The 22,901-nt window shown below is 48.0% G+C and overlaps 1 protein-coding gene across 4 annotated transcripts in view; it reads left to right on the forward strand.

The window, feature by feature from the left end:
• The window catches only part of GALNT2 (polypeptide N-acetylgalactosaminyltransferase 2), a 193,311-nt gene that overhangs the window by 139,008 nt on the left and 31,402 nt on the right, over nucleotides 1-22,901 (forward strand). For all 4 annotated transcript variants that reach the window (XM_078434242.2, XM_078434240.2, XM_078434241.2 and 1 more), the window contains exons 4-7: nucleotides 17,150-17,248; nucleotides 17,744-17,811; nucleotides 18,029-18,094; nucleotides 21,659-21,780. In XM_078434242.2, the coding sequence (XP_078290368.1) occupies nucleotides 17,150-17,248; nucleotides 17,744-17,811; nucleotides 18,029-18,094; nucleotides 21,659-21,780 (355 nt within the window). The remainder of the gene's footprint in view (nucleotides 1-17,149; nucleotides 17,249-17,743; nucleotides 17,812-18,028; nucleotides 18,095-21,658; nucleotides 21,781-22,901) is intronic.

Genomic DNA, 22,901 nt, shown 5'->3' on the forward strand with positions numbered 1-22,901 from the left:
GAAGGGAGGAAGGAAGGAAGGAAGGAAGGAAGGAAGGAAGGAAGAAAAAGGAAGGAAGGAAGGAAGGAAGGAAGGAAGGAAGGAAGGAAGAAAGAATTATTGCAAGTATTCCCTTGTTCCAGAGCTGCCCATAGTCTTTCTTCAGGTATTTTATTAGGAAGCTTCTCGGGGACAGACTGTCTATAATTATACGAGTCCCCAATCCCTCACTTAAACTCCTGAGGAATTCTTTTTTTTTTTTTTTCCACCGGACAGATATCGCGGTACATACATTTCACGGTTTTATTACATGAGATCCTTAATTCTGGGGCACTACCTTGCAATTAAGCGCCAGTATTTTTTGCAGGAAAACTTTAATGAACATTCACACAAAGCGAGATGAATAAAGATGACAGGCAGCAGTCCAGGTCAGGTTTTCCTGCCAAATGAATGCACGTGGGCCCAGGTCTTGCCACCAGATAGGATAGGAGGGTTTTTGTTGTTGTTGTTGTTGTTGTTGTTGTACAGAGTGCCAAATTTCGGAGTTGTAAATTAGGGATTATGGGGTCCTGCTAGGTAGACAGAGAAGAGTGGCAAAGTAAATGTCATTCTGCTGCCACATGATGCATAGCTAGTCCTGGAGGGTCAGAGCCTCATCCTCTGTTAGCATAGCTTGAGATTAAGACCACCCAAGTTACCAGATGTATGAGCTCTGGTATGTTCCGTGGGATAGGAGAGGCCGTAGTGGGGAGTAGAGATGCCAGGAGTCGTCTTCAGCCAACTCTACCTCCTGGAAGGCTTCTGGAGTCACCTGGAGGTGACCCTGGAGATTAGCACCTAATACGTAGCTCTTGGTATATTCCCCTGGATCTCCCTTGGCGGCCGCTTTTATGAAATAACTCCGCTGGCACTGTCGGCTCTAGAATCTCACTCGTAAAGAGGTGTCCACCTCGCCTGGGTGGCTCAGTCGGTTAAGAGTCTGACTTGGGCTCAGGTCATGATCTCGGAACACCGCGTGAGTTCAAGCCCCACATCGGGCTCGGAGCCTGGAGCCTGCTTCGGATTCTGTGTCTCCCTCTGCCTCTGCCCCTCCCCCTCCCCCGCTCATGCTCTGTCTCTGTCTCTCTCTCTCAAAAAATAAACATTAAAAAATTAAAAAAAAAAAAAAAAAAAGAGGTGTCCACCAGCGCTCGGTGGTGTCATCCTCGGAACACATCTTTGTCACAGCCTTCTGAGGGGAAGACAACCCCAGGATCTGTCCAGTCTGGGGTGTAAGCAGTACGAGCCCCAAGGAGCCCAGGGTCAGACACGGATGTTGGTGCTGGTGGTGGTGGTGGTGACGCCCCCTCCTGTTGTTGGCAAACTGCCTCTTAAGCAAATAGTAGCTCAAAATCTCTGCAGTCTGTCCCTGTGCCGTCTACACCGCAGCGATCCCCACCAGAAGATCTGCTCTGCCTTGCGTAGGACAGCTCGTATCAGACCCTCCCAAAAGACACCCAGTTTCTTAAACAGTTTTCTTTTTCTTTCGTTAATAGCTATTAAAAAGCAGATACGTGTTTGTTTGTTGTATAGCCCACCCTCCAAAAAAGGAAATCACACCAGAGGGTTAAAAGGAATTAACCGTATCAAAAAAACCTCGGTAGACTGGAATAAGCATTAGCATTCTTGGAAGTGACCTTCCTCATGTGTCTCTTACATCCCCTGATAGCGAGGTGCATGTAATTATATAAAAATACGATACTATATTTGCTGTTTGGCATCCTGCTTTTTTTCACTCAGTGATCCATAGGAAACATTTTAAATATAGCTTTCATTTCTCGTGGCTTTATGTATTCCGTTTTATGTTTGTGTGGCTAATTCTCTGGGGACGGAAGTGGGGATTGTTTCTTTTCATTTTTAATGCCAGCAGTGTTGGGGGTGCGTATATTTGAACAACCTTTTTTGCCCCCTCACTTGAAAGGAAGTCCTGTCTTAAATGTCAGCGTATTACTCGGTTCTGAGAATCTAGCAGAATGTCTCCCATATATTGCTGAGTTTGGCTACTACTTTATTTTAGGTTTTGGATTAAGATCCATAATTGAAATTATCTGTGGTTTCCCGCTCGCTCTCCCCTTCTCCCTTCCTCCCTTCCCTTCATCTGGTTTTGGCTTCGTGTTTAAGCTAACTTTGTAAAATGAATTTTAGAACAACTGTCTTTTTTAAAAAGATGCTTAAGAAAAACTTATTTACAAAGGAATTGTTTCTTGAAATTCACCTATAAAAGTCATCTGAACCTAGAACTGTTTTTGCTTGATTGAAAGTAGTCCTTTGATGACTTTTTAAAATGCTTCCTTGGATGTTGACATATGGTAGGTTTATCTATGTTGTACTTGAATTAATTTTGATAATTTATATCTTCCCAGAAGATCATAAGCTTCACTTCTCAAACTTATTGGCATAGTGTTGTGTGCATATGCACTTAAATTTCCTTTTTGTTTAGAAATGCCTGGGGTTTGTCTCTCTGGAGTTGTTTTTTGTTTTTTGGTTTTTTTTTTTTTTCCTTATGCCTCTTCTTTGCCTTTTACTCTTTCTTCCTTTACATCCTTTAGGAACCAAGTGCTTGGATTTTATATAAATTCTAATATCTGTTTATCTAGCTATTTATATTTTATATTTTTATATAAATTTATATTTGAATTAAGTATATATAATATTTTATATATTTATATTTTATATAGCTATTTATATTTGTATTTTATATTATCTATTTATATTTTCTTCCTTCTGCTTTCCTCCCCCGCCCCCCCCCATCAGAATTGAATGTGTATTTCACATCTGTTACATTTGTTTCCGGAATGCAGCTTTGGCTGAATTTCCCCGTATTACAAAATGTAGCATTACAATTTTTGTTATGTTTAAACCTACTTTTTAAATGACCAAAGTGTTATTTCTCACTCTTCTGGAATTCTTTTGGTTTCTTTTTTAATACCACGCGTATTTCTGAGAGAGTTTCAAAATTGTAAGAAATCGATGTGGGTTTTTTTTTTTCTTTTCTTTTCTTTTTGAAGAAATCACCAGTAGTGGTCATTTGACTTGGCAGATACCGGGGGGGGGGCTTTATTTGTGGCATGAGATTGGTGTCAGTAGTGGCAACTCTGTGCAGTTGTGTTTTTTGTTCCCTGACGCCATGCTCAGCACTTTTTAGGCGTTTATTCATGTCATTCCTGCAACGGCTCTGAAGTCGGTGCTCCTCCGGGTCCTGCGATTTCATACGTGAAGAAACAGAATCCACAAGGTTGCATAACTCAGGGTTGCTGGGGTCTATAAACGACTGCAGCCTGACTCCGGAGGCTACGTTCTTCACTTCTCATTTCTATAAATATCTCATGGGTTGTTGTTGTTGTGTGGGTTTTTTTTGTTTTTTTTGTTTTTTTTTGTTTTTTTTTTAAGGCCAGTCGTATCTCTAATTGTTTCAAAGTTCAAAATGTACGTATTCAACCAACGGGATTAATTGCATTCAGAATCCCTTGATCTTTATCGTCTACTTGATAGAAGGGTTCGAAGCTCCTACCACAGTTCTATGAGTTTCTGCTTGTTTGCTTTTTTCTAAGAGTATTTGCTTGATACGTTTGAAGACAGTGATTCGGAGCCTAGAAATTGTATATTCATGATGGATTATACCTTTATTAACATAAAATTACCCTCTGGCGTTTCACCTGATGTTTTTCTGTTTTGCCATGCGTTTTATTTTTTTATAAAGTTAATCTCTTGATTTTGCTTATTCTTGATATATTTTTGCCTTCCTTCCGTGTCGGTGTCCTGTTGATTAAGGTTGGTCTTTTGTAAGCAACCCTAGCACTGTATTTTTATTTTTAGGCCAACCTGATGGTCTAATAGAACACTTTGCCATTTTCACGGTAGATCTGTTCTCTGATGTTTTATGTCATTCTGGTTTTTTGTTGTTGTTGTTGTTTTTTTCCATGCGTGCTTTTGCCACCGTTTTCTTTCTTCTATTCAGTGGAAAATGCTTGACTTTGCTGGTCTTTTTGTTTTGTCGGTTGTTTTTCCCTCCTACATGGAAAGTTGTTTCCTACATGGGAGTCAACTAGTTGCCGCTTTACGTGTTTATAAAAGTTCAACGGGGCGCCTGGGTGGCTGAATCGGTTCAGCCTCCAACTCTTGATCTCAGCTCAGGTCTTGATCTCAGGTGGAAGTTCAGGCTCTGCGATGGGTGTGCAGCCTACTTAAAAAAGTTCAACGAAACCACTGAAATTAAAGGAGCTTTGGTTTATGCCAAGAATGAAACCGTATGTATCTTCAGGTCAGGAACTAATATGCTTTTACTTTCTCCCACTCATTTTCTGATTGACTTGATTTATCTGGAATTCGACACAGATTATTGTCAACATGATTTTGTATAATCACTTAATAAAATTCTATTTTACATAACGATCTTTTAAGCAATTTTTATTTGCATAACCATATTTATATAAGCCTATTAGACACTAATGCTGAAGTCGTTTTCATGCATCCTACCATATCAGGCCGTAAGTGGAGTCTTGGTTTTATGTATTTATTTTTTATTTATTTATTTTAAAGTAGATCTTCAAATATGTTTTCAGGCAGCTCAGATAACTGAAATGCTTTGTGGGCTTGCTCACCCGAGAATTACTTTCCACTCCGTTTGTATTCGCATGGTAAATTCACAATGCACAGAATTCTAGTGGGACGTCTTATTTTGAAACTCTGTGTATGTTGTTTCATTGTTTTCTGTTAGTGTTGTCACCAAGAAGCCCAAAGCCCTTCTGCTTATGTTATGTATCGTGTCCTATCAGTTAGGGTACTTTAAGCAAAAAAGACAGCTTATTAAATTATTTAAGAAGTGTGGGGGTGACCCTCTAAGGCTTCGGGTGGACTGAGAACTTTCTGAATTCCTCACCACCATATTCAGTATTTTTTCAGCGCCATCCTTTTTGCCTTCTGATTATAAAAAGGCTGCCATAGCTCCATGCATCGTGATCACTTTGAAGGCAGGAAGTAAAGGGGTCAGAAGTGGTCTTTCCTTCAGCAGCTTATTACTTTTCTCGAAGTCTGCCCAGTGGACCTTCTGTTACAGTCCATGGGCCAGAACTAAGTCACGGCTATTTGTGACCATGACCGAGGCGGGGAAAAACGAGTTTGTCTTGGGCCAATCAGGACTTGCCTCAAGGACTTGGCAATTCATCCCAAACAAAATCTGTCCGAAAGGAGCAAGAGAGGGTGATCTCTGCATTTCCAGGAAGCATGTACCCCCTCGTTCAGGTGTGCCGAGAAGACATCCCACGGATCGGTGGCCTCAGCAGGACTGAGGCTCTGCATCCACGTAGTAACTGTCAGTGCCCAGATAGGTCACATAACCTTATCATTCTTCACCATAGCAGACCATTCTGTCACCAACTGGAAGCTGATGTTTCTTCCCCAAGATTCCAGAAATTGCTGTTCACGTTTGACACGAGCAAACAAATCATCCGGACGTTGGTTGGAAAAAACGTGAACAAGCCATGCCGAGACAGACAGACGCTGGGTGTTCCGTTCTGTTCTCTACGTGGAACGCCGATAGGCCAGGACCAAGGGAGCAGTTGGGATGGGGAGCCTGCTACGTCAGGGTTACGTTCTTAGGCTTGTCCAGTGGCCTGACTGAGCTGTCTGCCTTGGGCTTTGTGAGGGAATGGATCCACTACAGCCTCTGATTCCTAGCATCGTTGTCCGAGCGGTCGATCTTTGTTCCGGCAGTCAGCAGCGTGGAGCAGTTGACGGTATCTTTGAAAAGGGCGGTCCCTTCAGACGGCACCCTCGACAGGACGTAGCTTTCTCCTGCCAAGTTTCGGAGGTCAGACCGCGGCTCAGTGGCCACCCGCAGTCCAGTATTTGGCCCGAGTGTTGCAGCGACGGCTGAACGAGAAAGACACGGGGACGAAAAGAAAGCCAACTGCCCGAAGAATCCCTACGAGGGCGCGCTCCTAAGGATTAGCCGCTTCGAGACTGTGGGGAGCAGATAAAAATAGAAGCACGTCTCTTCGCAGAGCAGTGAAGATAAAAACTAAATCCTCGGCAGCTTGGAAACCGGAGTTCGCGTATCAGGGAGGAAGGTGGCGGCCGTTGGGAACAGAGGTGGTGGAATTGAGCCGATCAGTGGGTTCCTCGTGTCCCGGGGGGACAGACCAGGGGCGAGAAATGGAGCACGTGGTTCTTAGTGTCTCGTGAGCGGCGTGGGCTTCTATCCCGAGAGGACAGCGTTCTTCCGTGGCATCAGGAAGAAGGGTCGTTTCAAGTCCTGCGCTTTTCTGCCTCTGAGCTGCCTCCGCCCGATCGGTGGGCAGGAGGTTGATGGCTTCGAGTGCTCTCGGACGCTTGATGAAGTTCAGATGGCTTCGTCCAGGGCTGTTATTTTCTCAGCTTGCAACGGCTCTTGACTCCTGAAGAAGCGTTCAGTTACCATTTAGTGTCTGTAAAACCGGAGGCAGTAAAGGGCAGATGACGCCCTCTGAATGAAAGAATAGTTGGGTTCCATCAGACGGCGTGCTTGCTGAAGGCGGCCAGGGGAACCCTGAGGTCCCCCCGGCTCGGGAGGAGAGCACTCGTGTGCATCCGGGCGGCCCTTCCTATAGCCGGTGCTGAGCCTGGAGTGTTTGGTGCGTGAAGAGTGTGTGTTCGTGCGTGGCCTCCGCCCGCCCCGGGCATGTGTGCGCTCTCACCTCTGGAACCCTTGCCTTTCCGGGGCGTCTAGAGGACTCCACGGGGAGTGTGGGAGATCAGATCGGCTTGAGCTTCTGGCGTCACAGCGAGGATAAATATTTTGTCTTAGAACATGCTCCCTTTCGCAATGCGGTACGGAATACGAGAACCTGTGGGAGGCGAGGGGGCCGTTTTAGACTCGTAATTTCAAAGCGAGACAGACCCATGGTGATTAATGGGGCTTATTCAAATCTCCTGCCAACTAGATTTTTAAGAGGCTTAATTTCAGATGAGTCCTGTAGAGGTTTTCAAATGTCTTAGGATTTGGTTCTCTTCCGCTTTAAAAGACCTCTGTAGACTAAGCTCTCTAGCTATTAGGACTGACCAGAAATTAGTTGATTAGGTGGAATATTATGCCGTTATCACTGTTTGGAGGAGTACTAAGAGTGTGTTTTAATTAAATGAACATTATACGAGAGGTCTTTAGCTTGCTTCTTTTTTTTTCTTCTTCTGCCTTTTCAATTTTTTCTTCTGTCCCGTTTCTAATACCCGTTCTACCCCATGGTCTGTCCAACCTTCCTAGAACTCCGTAGCGAAACGCACCGTGAACATGGCCACGGGAGGCTGATCTCCGTGGGTGGCCAGAGAGGAAGTGCCCGGGGGTGAAGGGTGCACCCACCTAGTTTGGCCTGTAAATGTTCCTCATGCTCTGAAGGTAGAGGGACAACGATCGGTTGCAAGGCCCGCCCGCCTCTTGTTGTGAGTCCAGATCTGAGGCGTGGGCCGGATCTCGATCCACAGGGCCCAGATGCGTTGGAGCCTTATTCCAAAGCCTCACACCTGACCCTCTAAGTGTCGGGCTTCTCGCCTTGGCCAGAGTGTGAGGAACACAGCACAGGCGGGGTCCTTACGTGACGGACACGGGGACTCGGGTCGAGGTGGAGGGGGAATGGGAAACCACAGTCCTCTAGAGAAGTGGTTTTTAGCCTCTGTGCCCTGTGGTCCGTATCAGAATTCCATGGATAATTCCAGAGCTCCTCAGATGAGTCTAGTTACAGCTCCATAGTAGAGGACCATTGTCGCTCAGTCTTCTGCAAACTTTCCTAAAATGAGGCCTGAGAACAGCCTGCATCGGCATCACTTGGGGAAGAGGGAGTTTCTGAAATCAGATTCTCAGGCGTCACTCAGACTTACTCGGGCGGGCAGGGCCAAGGCATCTACTTTTCAATAGGCTCTTGTGGGGGGGGGGCGCCTGGGTGGCTCAGTCGGTTAAGCGTCCGACCCTTGGTTTCGGCTCAGGTCATGACCTCATGGTTCCTGAGATTGAGCCCCGGATCGGGCTCTGAGATGACACCTCAGAGCCCGCTTGGGATTCTCTCTCTCTCTCTGTCTGTCTCAAAAATGAATATAAACATTTATAAAAGAAATAGGCCCTTCTGAGAGTCTGACACTAACCATCTGGGCTCTGTGGCTCCCATGGGGACAAATAGACCCACCCTTTTTTCCCTTTGGAATGGAAATCGTGGAAGTGTGGTCTCTGTGGGTGAGAGCAAGGGGACAAATGTGTGTTCAGGGCCTGTTTGGGGTCACCTGCTGTTGACAGCCTTCCTCCCAGTGGCCTGTGTGTTAACCTCCCCCCTCCCCCCCCCCCCCATACTCCATACACAAGCAGAGAGCAAAGGGGCTGGGAAGTGACAGGATCTGTTTTCATCTATGTCAGGGTTTCCGAAACATCGGGGCTTTGCTGTCTGAGCCTGACCCTCACACAGCTTCTCCTGCTTTGTCTCCCCGGCCCCACAGGTGTGCGAGGGGGCCGGCACACTTTCAGACGCTGGGTCTGCTGGAGAGACTGGGGTCAGAGCAGCCCCCAGGGTGGCCCTGTCTCCCCCGGGGCCCGGCCCTCGTTGTGTACCTTGGCAGAGGATGAAGACCTGTTCCCCGCGGCTCCTTCCCCGAGTTAAACAGCCAGTCATTCCGAAACCTAAGGCCACCTCTCCCCACGTCACCCCGCCCTGCTCTTGGCTGAGCACAGAGCTGCCTTTGTCTCTCCGTCTAGAGAATTTGACTGGATTTGAAGCCACCTGTTTGTTGCATAGGCTAACCCCGGCCCACTCTGTGACCTTGGAAGGTGGAAGAAGACAGGGTAAAAAAACCTCAACAGTGGAAGGAAGGACATAATGCAGGAAAAAGAAAAAAAATTTTTTTTCAATATATGAAATTTTTTGTCAAATTGGTTTCCATACAACACCCAGTGCTCATCCCAACAGGTGCCCTCCTCAATACCCATCACCCACCCTCCCCTCCCTCCCACTCCCCCATCAACCCTCAGTTTGTTCTCAGTTTTTAACAGTCTCTTATGCTTTGGCTCTCTCCCACTCTAACCTCTTTTTTTTTTTTTTTCCTTCCCCTCCCCCATGGGTTTCTGTTAAGTTTCTCAGGATCCACATAAGAGTGAAACCATATGGTATCTGTCTTTCTCTGTATGGCTTATTTCACTTAGCATCACACTCTCCAGTTCCATCCACGTTGCTACAAAGGGCCATATTTCCTTCTTTCTCATTGCCATGTAGTACTCCACTGGGAAAAAGAAAAATTTAATGAACTAGAAAGACATACACAAAAAAATAGGATCATGTAAAACTTGATCTTCAAAAAATAGAAATCTCCAAGAATACTGATTAACCAAAATAAAGAAAAACCATGATAAAATAGTATTGGGGAAAATAGCACAGTCATTATTATTAACACAGTAGAGCTTGTAATGACCATAAGAAAATTGTAAGTACACTTTTATGCAAATAAATGCGACTTACATGGAATGGTTTTTTAGGAACATGGAAATTACCAGAATCACTCCAGAAATTAAAAATATGAATAAATACAAGCCATGAAAGACCGTCTGGGCAATAAAAAGTTTGCCTTCCCCACATTGACGGCTCAGGTGGGTTTACATACACCACAGACTAGTTTAAAGAATAGAAAAAGAGGGAAGCTATCGTGCATGCTTTCGTGAGGGCAGGAGAATCTTGCTAGAGATTGGAAAAGGAAAGTATAAGAACAGAAACTTGCAGACCAGTCACAGTTATGTTACTGATTTAAAAGATCTCAACCAAATACTAGCAAGTGTAACACAGCTCTATTTAAAAAACTCATGGCCAGTTAGAGTTTATTTTAGGAAAAGAGGATTGAGCAACAGAAAACTATATTAATACAATTTACCACCTCAATGCAGTAAAGAAGAAAGGCTATATGGTCATCTTTAATAGATGGAAGAGAAAAAAAATCAGCAAAATATAGCACTTACAAGGGAATTTCCTTAACCTAATTAAAGGTAGTCTATAAAACATCTCCAGGAAGCATTCTGCTTAATGATGAAATTCTGGGGGCGTGGGGGTGTCTCCGTCAGTTAAGAATCCAACTCTCGATCTCGGCTCAAGTCATGATCTTATCGAGCCCCATGTTGGGCTCCGTGCTGGGCGTGGAACCTGCTTGGGATCCTCTCTCTCTCTCTTTCTCTCTCCCTCTTCCTCTCTCCCTCCCTCCCTCTCCCTCTTTCCATCCCTCCTTCCCTCTGCCCCTCTCCCCTACTCGCACTCTCTCTCAAAAAAAAAGAAAGAAAGAAATCTAATTGTGAGCACATTAAAGATAAGATGGAGATAAGGATGTTTTCTAGCCCCCCCCCTTTTTAAATCGCATATTATGTTGTAGGTCATATAACCAGTGCCTTATTAAGACAAGAAACGTAAGATTTGTAAGAAATGGAAAGAAAAAAACAAAATGTGGATGAATTGATTAGTGGAAAATCCAAGAGAACCTATAAACGGTTTATTGCCTCTCCTCCTGCTCGTGTACTCTCTCTCTCAAAGTAAATAAATAAACTTCTAAAAAAAATGTTTATAAAACAAAAGAACTAAGGAGTTCAGTGAGGTTGCTCAGTACTGCGGCCACGTGCAAAACTGAGCAGCAGCACTGGCCTGTTAGAAGATGGGAAAATAGGTCCCACTGTGTATAGCGAGCATAATGTAGGGGTAACTAGGAATAAATTCAACAAAAGATGTGCACAACTTTTCTGGAGAATACTAGCAAAGTACAAAACACAGTTGAAGGGGGGGGTGTCTGGCTGGCCTAGTTGGTGGAGTGTGCAGCTCTTGATCGTGGGGTCGTGAGTTTGAGCCCCACGTTGGGCGTAGAGATTACTTAAAAAAAAAAAATAACTGAAGGGCAAAAAAAAAACAAACCCAAACCCACTCAGTATTATAAAGATACTGATTCTCTTCAAATTAATCTGTGAATTCAGTACAGTGTCCTATGGTGCTTTCTCTCATGGCACTTCAAGAACTGATCTTTAAATTCATAAATTTATGAAAGGCAGATGGCCCCGAATAGCCAATAAAGTATCTTGAATGAAGAACTACACATCGTAGGCAGCCTGCCTTGTCGGAGGTGAAGACTTACCTCCAGTTATGGCAGCATGGCGCGAATGCAAGGTTACGTGAACAGAGCAGAAATGGAACCAGCAGTAGACATCTGCATATAAAAAATGCAATGTGACAGCAGTGACATTCCAAATCAGGGGTGAAGTAATGAGCTGTTAAGCGGTACTGAGACACGAATCATCCGTGTAGAAAAAATGAGATCACTTAGTCCTACCATTCATAAAAATATATACAGGCAGTTAGAGAATGTAAATGTGAAACATATTTGTAAAAGTTTTAAAACATCCACGGATGCCTGGACGGCTCAGTCGGTTGAGCGTACAGCTGGTTGGTTTTGGCTCAGGTCATGATCTCACGGTTCGCGGGTTCGAGCCCCGCGTTAGGCTCTGTGCTGATCGTGCAGAGCCTGCTTGGGATTCTCTCTCTCTCTCTCTCTCTCTCTCTCTGTCTCAAATAAAATAAATGAATAAAAGTTAAAACATCTGGAAGAAAACCTACAAAGAATATATTAATGACCTTAGGTCATCAGAACATTACCCCAGGGCCACAGTTTGAAAAGTCCGACTTAAGACGCATGTTTGACAGAAGACATCGCGAACAAAATTAAAGGATCTGCCACAGACTTGGAAAAGGTTTCTACGGTGCATCTGGCTGACAGAAGGATGACGTCCAGAAGATCTAAATTCCTGTCATCAAGTAGTAATGAGGTAATAAAAATTGGAACCCCGAACAGCTGTTTCGTACCAGCCTGCCTGGCCAAATAAAAATACTCCGGCGATACCAAGGGGCGGGAAGACCGTGGAGCCACATGAACTCGGGGCCTTGGGAGCAGGAGCGAAACTGGTAACAGCCATTATAGAGAGCAGTTGACTGTCTCACGTTCAGTTGAAGAGGGACATCCATCTGTGACTGGCCACTTGTGGGGACCTAATGGCCGAGAAGCTTTATGTAAGAAGACCGCGTCCACTGCTGTGTCATTGCTGATGGGGAGAAGTCAGCCAGCAGCAGGGAAGGGATGAGGCGTGGCATTGGCCCACAGTGGAAAGCCTTAGAGCGGTGAGCGTGAAATACCAAGATTTACTAAAGCCGAGCGGGGGGCGCACGGGTGCTTGTATGTTGCTGTCCGGATCGTAGGTGTGAAGTTCTCCGCACACACACGATGCGGGTGCCGGTGCTGAGGCGGCCTGGGGAAAAGGCGGCATCTGCCCCTCTTCCCAAGAGGCCCCGGCGAGTGCATCGTGGTCCAAGGCTGGACCCTTGGCTTTGCAAACCCAGGAACGGAAGCTTCGCTCCCCCCACCCTCCCGCTTCGCTTTGTTTCACTGTCCGAAAACCAGAGCCAGCTTTGTCTCTCAGAGGCAGACTCGAACTGCGCTCACAGATTGAAGGAACCCAGGATGCCAGCTTCACAATTTATACAGAGAAATGCATACGACAGCAACCAGAACCTCGAACGTGACCGTGGCCTTGCCTCAGCCGGGTGTTTTTTTCCCCTTGAGCTGCTCCCCGGGAAGCAGAGACGCGGCCGGAAGGCGGCTGGGGGCCACACAGTAAGGTCTGGGCTGCAGAAACTAATCATTCAAGGCTCCCGTTGCCGGGAAATTTCCACCTACTCCAGAATCCCGACTTGTGATCAGGTCACGGGCTGTGTGTCGAATGCTCAGGGTCCTGGGGTCTGCACATCCCCCTTGCGGGACCTGCTGGAAGTGCCCTACTGGCTTCACAGAGGGGCCAAGCGGCCTCTGAGTGCCGGGCACCCAGAAGATGCCTTCATGAGCTTGACGTGGCTTTTAACCTTGCTTTATTCTTTTAAAGGGTATACATATCCCATCTCCTCCATGGTAGACACCCGTCTTTATGCTAACATCGAATAACGCTTAATTACTACTTTAATTGCTAAATTAACTACTCATTGATCAAGTTGCTCGGTATTTTCCTTACAAAATCTGAGTTGAACAGGCGTTTCAGGGAGATGGAACTTACTCACCCAGTGTGTCTTCATTCCCGTGACCCTCCTTTTGGCCATCATGCCCATCTCAGAATAAGCGTGACCTTGCTCTGCACCTTGTAGAGGTTCTAGAACTCTCTCTCTTACCGAAGCCTGTTTTTCCATCCCCCTACCATTCTATCCACTGCGCTTTTCATGGAGACCCGGGAACCCTTCTCCCACCGAGTGACCACACTGTCCTCCTGTAGACCATCGTGTGTGCTTGTCTGTCCCATGCCCATCACGTCGGCCTCAACTCCAAGGTACTAGAGAAAACTCCACGCTAAGCTCCCCGCACCGATGACACACAGCCACCAAACACCTGTTATTAACCCTGCATTACAATTAGTGACCTTTCCCCTTTTCGGAGTTTTTTTTTTTTTTTCATAGGTTTTTATTCGGTTCTCCCGACAACCATGCAAGATTACGAGGGCCATCTTCACAGATGACACAGTCAGTGACCAAGGTTACCGCAGGCCCTTTGCAGAAATACGAGATCAGCTGGGTGACAGTGAGCAGTGGCGTGCTGGGGGCGGCGTAGAAAACATCCCTTATTATTCGTCCGCATTATTACCCAGAGCCCCTAGCGTCCCAGCGCATTTGGTTCTTTGAGCAACTTTGTGACCAGCCCCAAATATGACACCTGCATCAGAGACGAGTCTGTCCCCGAGACAAATCCCCTCATCCCCCTTGAAGGGCTCAGGAGCACATTGTCATTGAGATGGGCCATTTTTCTCATTTCCAGCCAATCACGAGTTCAGATCATGATAGCCATGTGGTCTCAGAGAAGTATGAAACTAAATTAAGCATTTAAAAAAAACCAAAGCACAACTTCTGTCTCCAGTTTTTCACGTGTCCGTTTGACCAGACAGGAAGTTACCAGAATGACCAGTTTAGTAGCAGGCCCGTGGAGACTCCAGCGAGCTCCAGTCCTCGGCGCCTGACCCAGAGCCCCGTGTCGTGTCCTCGGCCTCGCACCGCTTCCAGCTTGCATCAGCTGGAGGCCAGGACTGGCCGCACACTCTTCCTGCGCTGACTTGAAGTAATCTGCAGTTTGTATTCCTTTCCCAAAGAACGCTCAAGTATGAACGTGCCCCCGGCAGCCAGCTCCCCTGGTGATCTTCGAAATCGGGCCGCCTTTCGCTGGCTCCGGAGTAGTGAAGACTGCTTGGCAAGGATGGGACTCTAAATGCAAGATTGATTCCGTTTCTATTTAAAGAAATTCTTCACTCCCTGCCACCCGTCTCCCCCTCCACTTCTCTTGGCTCGCGTGAGGAGTTCGGATCTGAATTCATCCACATCCATACACACATCCACTCTGAACTCATGGTGGGGAGGGGGGTAAGATATTTCTCCATTTTTTGCTTGTTAGCCCTCTGCCTTGGAAAATGGGATACCTGGGGGCGCCTGGGTGGCTCAGCCGGTTAAGCGTCCGACCCTTGATTTCGACTCAGGTCCTGATCTCACAGTCCGAGAGTTTGAGCCCCATTGCCGGGCTCTGCGTTGACAGTGTGGAACCTGCTTGGGATTCTCTCTCTCTCTCTCTCTCTCTCTCAAAAATAAATAAAATAACCTTTAAAAAAATAACAGGATGCCTTTTAAATTTCCTGACTGCCAAATCCTGGCAAAACGTGGTGCCTTATGGACACGTAGAAGAGTTTTAATAAAATAATGTGCCTGCAGCAGCCCTTTTGGGTCCTGAAACATGTGAGACTTCCCAGCGCTCACGGAGAATGAGGCTCCCGCGGAGAACAGCAAACTGGGAGAATAGGACGTGATCGGAATGGTTAAGTGGACTGTGATTTGGGCATGAAAAATGCTTCCCAGTTTTAATCCTCGCGTGGCCGCGTCGCCCGCTCGGTAAGTCAGGGCGCAACCTGCTTAGCTCAGCACCTCACGCTGTGTTAGGTGGGACCTCACTGGAGAGGGTATTACCCTCCTAACTCGAGTTCTTGCTCATTAGCATTACGGATGGAGTTCTGGGGAACAGCACTCGTCGGTAATTTGTTTACAGCTGAACCTGGCATCCACCAGTTGGCTTCCTTCCTTCCTTCGGCCAACAATTAGCTAATTCTTGAAATGGAAAGAAAAGGAAAAACAACAAAACCAGCCTGTCTATCTACTTGTCATTAAGGACTTGGCTGTCGGGAGCCGTAACGAGGTCCGCTATTAATTCCAGAATGCATTTCCCGTCCCTCCCCCCTCCCCCCCCCAAACACATGACCGGTATATTATGCGGCGTCCTCGTGAGTAATTAAAATCAGGCTCTCCAGATAAACCAAAATAAACAAAGGAAGCCCATTTTGCGATTCTGGACCTCATTGCTTTTTAATTGCACCGCTTTTCTGCTCCTTTGCCAAATTTGCTTCTCTGAGGTCGTCTTTCCCAGTCATGGAAATTTAGTGCGAACGCTTCGGTCCTTCACTGCTTACACGCTTTCAGCCGTGGCTGGGCGCCAGAGATTTTGTTTGTTTGTTTCTAACCCGACTCCCTTTCCCACTGATTGGCCATTTAAGATAGACCCCTTTAATTCTGGAAGCCCATCGCTCAACAGCTGTGGTAGCCTACGTGAAGAGCTAACAGGGAAAAACAGGGTTTGTCAAATGCACTGGCCTCACGGAAGGTTGTGCAGCTATCGCAGAGGCCGGGGTGGAGGGACCGCGTTGGGGGCCACCTGACAGGTTCCTACCCTCCTGCAGGCTCATGGCACAACCGTTTCACCCTTCGGGCCTGGGGTGTTAACACGGCTGGTCAAAGAGCACCTGGGTGGCTCAGTCGGTTGAGCGTCCGGCGGCAGCTCAGGTCGTGATCTTGCAGTTCGTGCGTTCGAGCCCCACATTGGGTTGACTGCCGTCAACCTGTCAGCACGGAGCCCGCTTCCGATCCTCTGTCCCCCCCCCCCCCACCCTCTGTCTGCGCCTCCCCCACTTGCACGCTTCCACACACAAAAAAGATGTTGAGAACTGTTTCCGTTTCCCTCAGGGCAAAGATGCTTTCCTGTCTTCCCAGCCTTTTTTTTCCAAGCGGGTTATCAGTGGTCCCATCATTTTGGTAACTGCCCGAATGTTGCCGGCGGTCCTGACAGGCTGTGAGCCCACCCCAGATGTATTGCTCTCTCTCTGGAACCATCACCTTTATGCTGGCGTGTTCTGTGCTCTCCAAGTCCGTGGAGCCTGCCCTGAAGGGTCCCTGAAGACGGCTTCTGCTGAGCCGGCTCTACCTTGATGGGTCGTTTCTGTCTCTAGCATCTTCGACCTAGAGCTGCCGGGGTCCCGTTTTTTAACACAGCCATCCTGTGTCCTTGCGGTCTTGTGTCTGTCTGTGGAGGCCAGACCCGAGACGTGACTCATTTCGATCTGCCCGGAGCTTCTCCGTGGTCCCCGGATTCTCTCAGGATGCTTCACATCGCCCGTGAGAGCTGCCGGGCTCAAGTTCCCACGGGCCCGCCCCTCACCCCGCCCCAGCCTGCACCACTCCCGCCTACCTTGTTGGGACACAGGCTGGCAGGGTGACAGGCGTGTGTCCCTGCTGCCCTTGGCGGGGGGGGGGAGGGGAGGGGGGTTGGGGGGCAGCCGAGCAGTCAGGGGGACAGAGCCGGGTTCCAGATACAGCTTTGCCGAGAACCACAAGAGGCCCCACGTGCTTGCCGGAGAGATGAGAAAAGAACATCGACTCGCAGTCGGTTCCACCCCTCGGAAATAACCACTGTGAATTGTGAAAAGCACATCTCTAGAGGTGTATCTGCATGTGGGAAGAGATGGGACTTCCCTGTTTTAAAACACGCTTTTTTTTTTTTTTTTCCTCTCTCAGCGTTAGAAAGATGTTCTCAATATGTTACTTTTCGCCGAAATCCTCTTTTCACGTGTAACTCCGGTTGTGTTTCTCTGCTTCCTTATGTCCTGTTGTCACTTTCTCTCAGAATAGGCCGGTCCCTCCTGCAGACAGCAGGCGCACCCGAGAACGTCCATCCCGGCGGGTCTTCGGGCTCGTGCCCTCCAGGGCCTCTCCGAGGCCGGTCCGGGTGCGTTCAGAGGACGATGTCTCTCTTCCCTCAGGTGTCAGCGGAAGCAGTGGCGGGTGGACCTGCCAGCCACCAGCGTGGTGATCACGTTCCACAACGAAGCCAGGTCGGCCTTGCTGAGGACAGTGGTCAGGTAAGGGCAGGAGAGGCCACCCAGTGCCCACCTGCTGCACCATACGGGCGGTGGTCCCCGGCAGGGCTGCTGGACATCCCCGGCGTGCCAGGCCAGAGCTGTCTGCTGGGGGTTCAGACGGGTCACCTGACCGCAGCACAAGGAGTGGCTGATTGATGGCTTCTCCAGCCAAGGATTGGGACCGTCGCGTGAGAATCCCCCACCCCAAGTGATACCCCTACAAGGCCTCCAAACTTTATTTTTTTTCTTTTTTTTTTTTTTAACGTTTATTTATTTTTGAGAGAGAGAGAGAGAGAGAGAGAGCACAAGCAGGGGAAGAACAGAGAGAGAGGGAGACACAGAACCCGAGGCAGGCACCGGGCTCTGAGCTCCTAGCACAGAGCCCGACACGGGGCTCGAACTCACGAACCGTGAGATCATGACCTGAGCCGACGTCAGATGCTTCACCGACCGAGCCACCCAGGCGCCCCAACCTTTATCTTTCTGTTTCCTCAGCGTGCTTAAGAAAAGCCCGCCCCACCTCATAAAAGAGATCATCTTGGTGGATGACTACAGCAATGACCGTAAGTACCAAGACGGATTCCTGCCCCTTGCCTGGTCCTTCTCCTGGGCGCCGGCCTTCCTTAGTGCCCGAAAAGGTCAGAAATCTGGGCCGTGTAAAGAAGAGGTACCTCTTTGATGCCCCAGGAGATCCGCCCACGGATGACTAGGAATCACAATACTTGAATACAGAGCCCTTGCAAACGAGGTTCCAAATTCTCTGCTTCTCTCTTTCCCTAGCTGAGGACGGGGCTCTCTTGGGGAAAATTGAGAAGGTGCGGGTTCTCAGAAATGATCGGCGAGAAGGTAAGACTCTTTTTCTTTTTCTTTTTTTTTTTTTTAAACTCTTTTTCTTAATTCAATTACCAAGACAGTTGAATGCTGACTTTTCCTGAGCCCGAAATGTTTCAGCTAAAAGAACAATTAACTTTCTAGTCTTCGTGTGTGTGTGTGTGTGTGTGTGTGTCTCTCTCTCTCTCTCTCTCTTTCTCTCTCTCTCTCTACGGGAGCCTCTTGGGAGCCTCTCCCAGCAAAGCCGAGGGAGGACATTCAAAGCTTAATTGAAATTGTTTGTATACTAGGGCAAGAGTTCAAATTACATTTTTATTTATGTATTTAGAAAATTGGCGTCTCTCTTCCTTTTACAACCCAGGAAGTCTTATCAGTCCCTGGAGTACCAGAGTTTAGAAGGAAAACAAAGATTTAGCAATGAGAAGTTTGGTGACGCCAGGCTCCCGGCATCTGATAAAATAACGGATTCGAGTTTGACAGCCTGCTGAAGGTGAACCATCCCAAAAAGGGAGATGTTGCTGCAATTACATGCTTATTGGATTTTGCAAAGGCCAGCCGCAAAACCTGCGGTCAGTCTTGTCTGCCAGAGCTGGGCTTATCGAGTCCTCTTTATTGGCAGTTAGGAGAGAGACTCCAAAGGTGGGGGGGGGGGGGGGGGAGTATTACTTTGAAGTGTCCGGAAAGGAAGCTAAAACCACAACGCAATTAACATCCAGTGTATCGATGCTGTTTGAAGGGCTTGGTGGCTGGATTCTAGGCTCCTCCATGGTCCAGAGAACTCCTTCAGTGTAGGAGGACGGCACAGCTTTAAAACATGCTATCTTAGTTATTTGAGGATGACTCCACTGATCCTGGAGTGGTGATTGTATTCTCTGATCAGCGTATATACTCTTTCTTCTGGTTCCCGTGCAGCCCGGTCAGAGCCAATCCGTGCAGCTTTTCTTAGCAGGAATTTCATCAGCGATAAAGTGATTGAGCCTATTAGGACAGTGCGATCAGCACCATGTTTTAACCAACCAAGATCCTCGTTCCTCAGGTTCAAGATACATAAACAATGGCACCAGCCCTGCCCTTGGGAAGCTCTATTTGCTGGACTCGCGTCTATCTCCCAAGCTTAGAATAAGCCAAAACCTTGAGGTCAAACCGAAATCTTGCATTACATGGGCCCCCAAACAAACTGCATGATAACTTTTTGAATTGAAACCCAAAGTGCCTGCTAGCACAAGGAGAAAAAAAAAAAAGAAAGAAAGAAAGAAAGAAAGAAAGAAAGAAAGAAAGAAAGAAAGAAAGAAAAAAGAAGAAGAAGAGGAAAAGAAAGAAATTATTTTTCGTGGTGGCATTTTATAACTGACAGATCACTTGCTGGCCTTGTCAGAGTTTAACCTTAGACATCAGTGCCTCTGAGTGCTTTAAGTTAGGATGTTCACTTGGGTAAGAACGTGAGTTGATGCTTTGTTCTGGAAAGGGAGGGGGAGGGGCCGCTGTGGGAAGACAGAGTGTGGGAAGGAAACCTGTAAGCAAACGAAGCGGGTGGTACTGAGTGAGAAAAAGCACACACGGGAATGTATGTGTGTGCTTGGGTGTCCGTGTGTGCATGTATGTCTCCCATGTACTTGAACATCTATACAGGTGCTTCGTAATGCTACTAGATGTCAGACAAAATCAGTTGCGTGAATATTATGGCAGCGAAGGAACGGCCTTCGGTTTGTTTAGTGGGGGTTTTAATGTGCCAGTGACTTCATCTGGCTGCTTATTAGAATCGGCTGGGGAGCCTCAAAGATGACCCAGCCCTTCTAACTTGGTGGGAGCCCTGTGCCAAACTGTGAGTCCCCGTGGTGGTTACCGGCTGAAATCTCAGTTCTCTCTGCCTTCTGATTGTTTCTTTTCACGGACTTCACGGGGTCTCCCTTGTGCCTGAAGTTCAGGAGTCAGCCGAGGATTTTTGAGGAAGTTATCTCCAGATTTGGGACGAACGAACCTCCTTTCCAGGATCTCCTCCTTTCAGTTTCTAGCCCCTCTCGAAACCCTGAACTCTGTCCTCTGACACCTCCAGCCAAAAAGGCTGTGTCGCAGCGGGTCGTAGCGTAACCTCGGGAGAAATACCACACATCCCTGGGCTTCACTCCCTGTGATTTTCTCCTTTCAGGGACTGAATCCCCTCCAGTTTCTGCCTGCTTCTCACTGCTGTCTGGCCCTTTCCGATTCTTGCTTTTTCTCTTTTGGTCACAGTTTATAACTCTTCTCTGAGCAAGAGCTTGTCTAATACAAGCTAAGACTCTTGACTTTGCAATTACCAGAACTAGAAGCCTTTATCTTTTTTCCCCCTCCCATAGCATGCAGATCTAGAAGAATCATTGAAAACCCATTTTGACTACTCTGTATAAAGGAACTTGAAAACGCTGTCCTCACGGGTCGTGAATAGTCACATCATCTTCATATACAGTTGTGCCCCCTTATCCACAGGAATACGTTCTAAGACCCCCCAGTGGACGCCTAAAACCACGGATAGTAAGGGACCCTGAATAAACTTTTTCCCTATACATGCATATCTCCAGCAAGGTGTAAGTTATAAATTAGGCAGAGTAAGAGATAAACCATAATAACTAATAATAAAATGGAACATTTATAACGATACTGTTTAAAAGTTACACGAATGTGGTCTCTCTCTCTCAAAATATCTTATCGTTCCGTCCTCACCCTTCTTGTGATGATGTGAGGTGATAAAATGCCCCCGTGATAAGATGAAGGGAGGGGGATGGCACAGACTTGTGACCTAACGTTAGGCTACTGCTGACCTTCTGATGATATGTCAGAAGGAGGATCCCCTGGCTTCCAGACCTCCGTTGGTCACAGGTACCTGAAATTGTGAAATGCACAACCCCAGGTGATCATGGCAGGGGACGCTGCGGAAGGCCCGGCATACACAGCAAAAGCCACTTATGGCCGCGTCATCCAGTGACAGAGATACGACTTGTGATAAGACTCGGTGTGATAGTAAAAAATCTATATTATTAACAGACCACAGTACGTAAACTCTGGAAATTTGACCTGTCGTGGAACGACTTTTCTGTAAAACCCGGTCAGCCGGGATTTGCCACCGATGTTCTTTGGCTGTGGTAGGTCTTGGACAGGCAGAGCTATTTGCAGCGCCCTGAGCGTTACGTCCTCGCCATTGAAATCGGTACCACCAGCGCCTGAAGGTGTCTGGGTAACACCTCCCTTGCCCCAGTTAAGGAGAAAACCGTTGCTGCGTCAGAAGAAGGTAGTCGGAAAAGTTCCACGGTTCAGTTGCTTGATAAAGGAGACTTCAGGTTCTTAAGGGCCTGACTCAGAGGGCAGTCGTTCTAAGAAAGTTGCCTTCCTCGTCCTCCAAGGAACTCAGGAACGGAGATCCTGACAGCAGCCTGTCTTGGTAACCACGGGGCAGGATTGATCCTGCCCCCCAACTCTGTACTAGACTGTGCCCGGCAAGGGGGCCACAGAGCCGTGGGGGGCGGCGGGGGGATGTCAGTGCTGTATGTGCTGTCTTGTTGCCTTCTTCTCAGATACTCTGATGCGCTTTTGAAATCGCTTCCGCAGGCCTGATGCGCTCACGGGTCCGGGGGGCCGATGCGGCCCAGGCCAAGGTCCTGACGTTCCTGGACAGCCACTGTGAGTGCAACGAGCACTGGCTGGAGCCCCTCCTGGAGAGGGTGGCTGAGGTGAGGCCCGGGGCTCGTGCTGGGCTCCTCCCGCGTGCTGGAAAGGGGTGGGGGGGGGGGGAAGCGTGCCTCTGGCACAACCGCTCCAAGAGTATTCCGTTCACTGTAGGAATCTTATCACTGGAGAGAAAATCACTTTGATAAGTCGGAGGCGAGGAGCGGCGGAGGCTGGCGAGAGCCTGATCAGTTTCCCACGGTCCCTTTCCTCTTAGGAGGGTCTGCCTTCTCTCTGAGCTCAGGAGGGGCCGAGCGCTGAGGACAGCGCCCGGCGTCCAGCCAGTGCGCTCGGAGTGGCTGATGCCATCGCTGCCTCCAGAGGGCCGGGAGGGCAGGCTGGCCACCTCCAGCCATGCTGCTCGCCGACGAGCCCAGCCTGCCGGCTCGTGGCGGAACAGGGTGCCCGTGAGCGCACAGTTGACCGTTAGAGGCTGTCAGGGTGCCCCGGGGCGCAATTTTGTGCACCTCTGTCTCCAGACACGTCATCACTGGTATTACCTTCGGCCTTTTGTCATTTCGCTTGCCTTTTGCTTGCTTTCCTGACTTTTCTTTTCTCCGTACTGAGAAAGGGTTTCTTTGGGGTGATAAAGCGAACCTAACGAAAGTACAGAAACGAACAAGTGAGGCCTTTTACGAGTCACGCGTGACACGGGTAGCTGAGGGGCACTAAACCATGAAATACTCAATAACCACAAGCTACCAGCGATGATGATGCTATGACGGTATTGATGATCTTGACTCCGTGTCCCAGTTATCAGTGATGCCACGATATTCGGGACTGTTCACCGAGCGCTAACTATGTGTTAGATAAATTACGTATTGACCCCATTTGCCCCATGGGGAACCTGGGGGTTAACGTGTTTAATAACACATCCAGAATTCATGCAGGAGACCCAGCCAGGGGTGCAAAGCAGTTTCTGCTGCATCCCCTCTCACTGAGCCCTCTTACACCTATACACTCACCTAGCCGAGAGAAGAACCCTCTGGAATCCCGTCCTCTCCAGGCCCGTTCTCACACAACCAGACTCCTCCCTGGTCGCGGAGGACACGGCCACAGCCAGGATATTAGCGTGTGTGGAGACCGCAGGCTTCTGCCATCAAACTGTCAGAATTCTTTCAAATAC

This window comes from Panthera onca, chromosome D2 (genome assembly GCF_046562875.1).
Source record: "Panthera onca isolate mPanOnc1 chromosome D2, mPanOnc1 haplotype 2, whole genome shotgun sequence".
Classification (NCBI taxonomy): Eukaryota; Metazoa; Chordata; class Mammalia; order Carnivora; family Felidae; genus Panthera; species Panthera onca.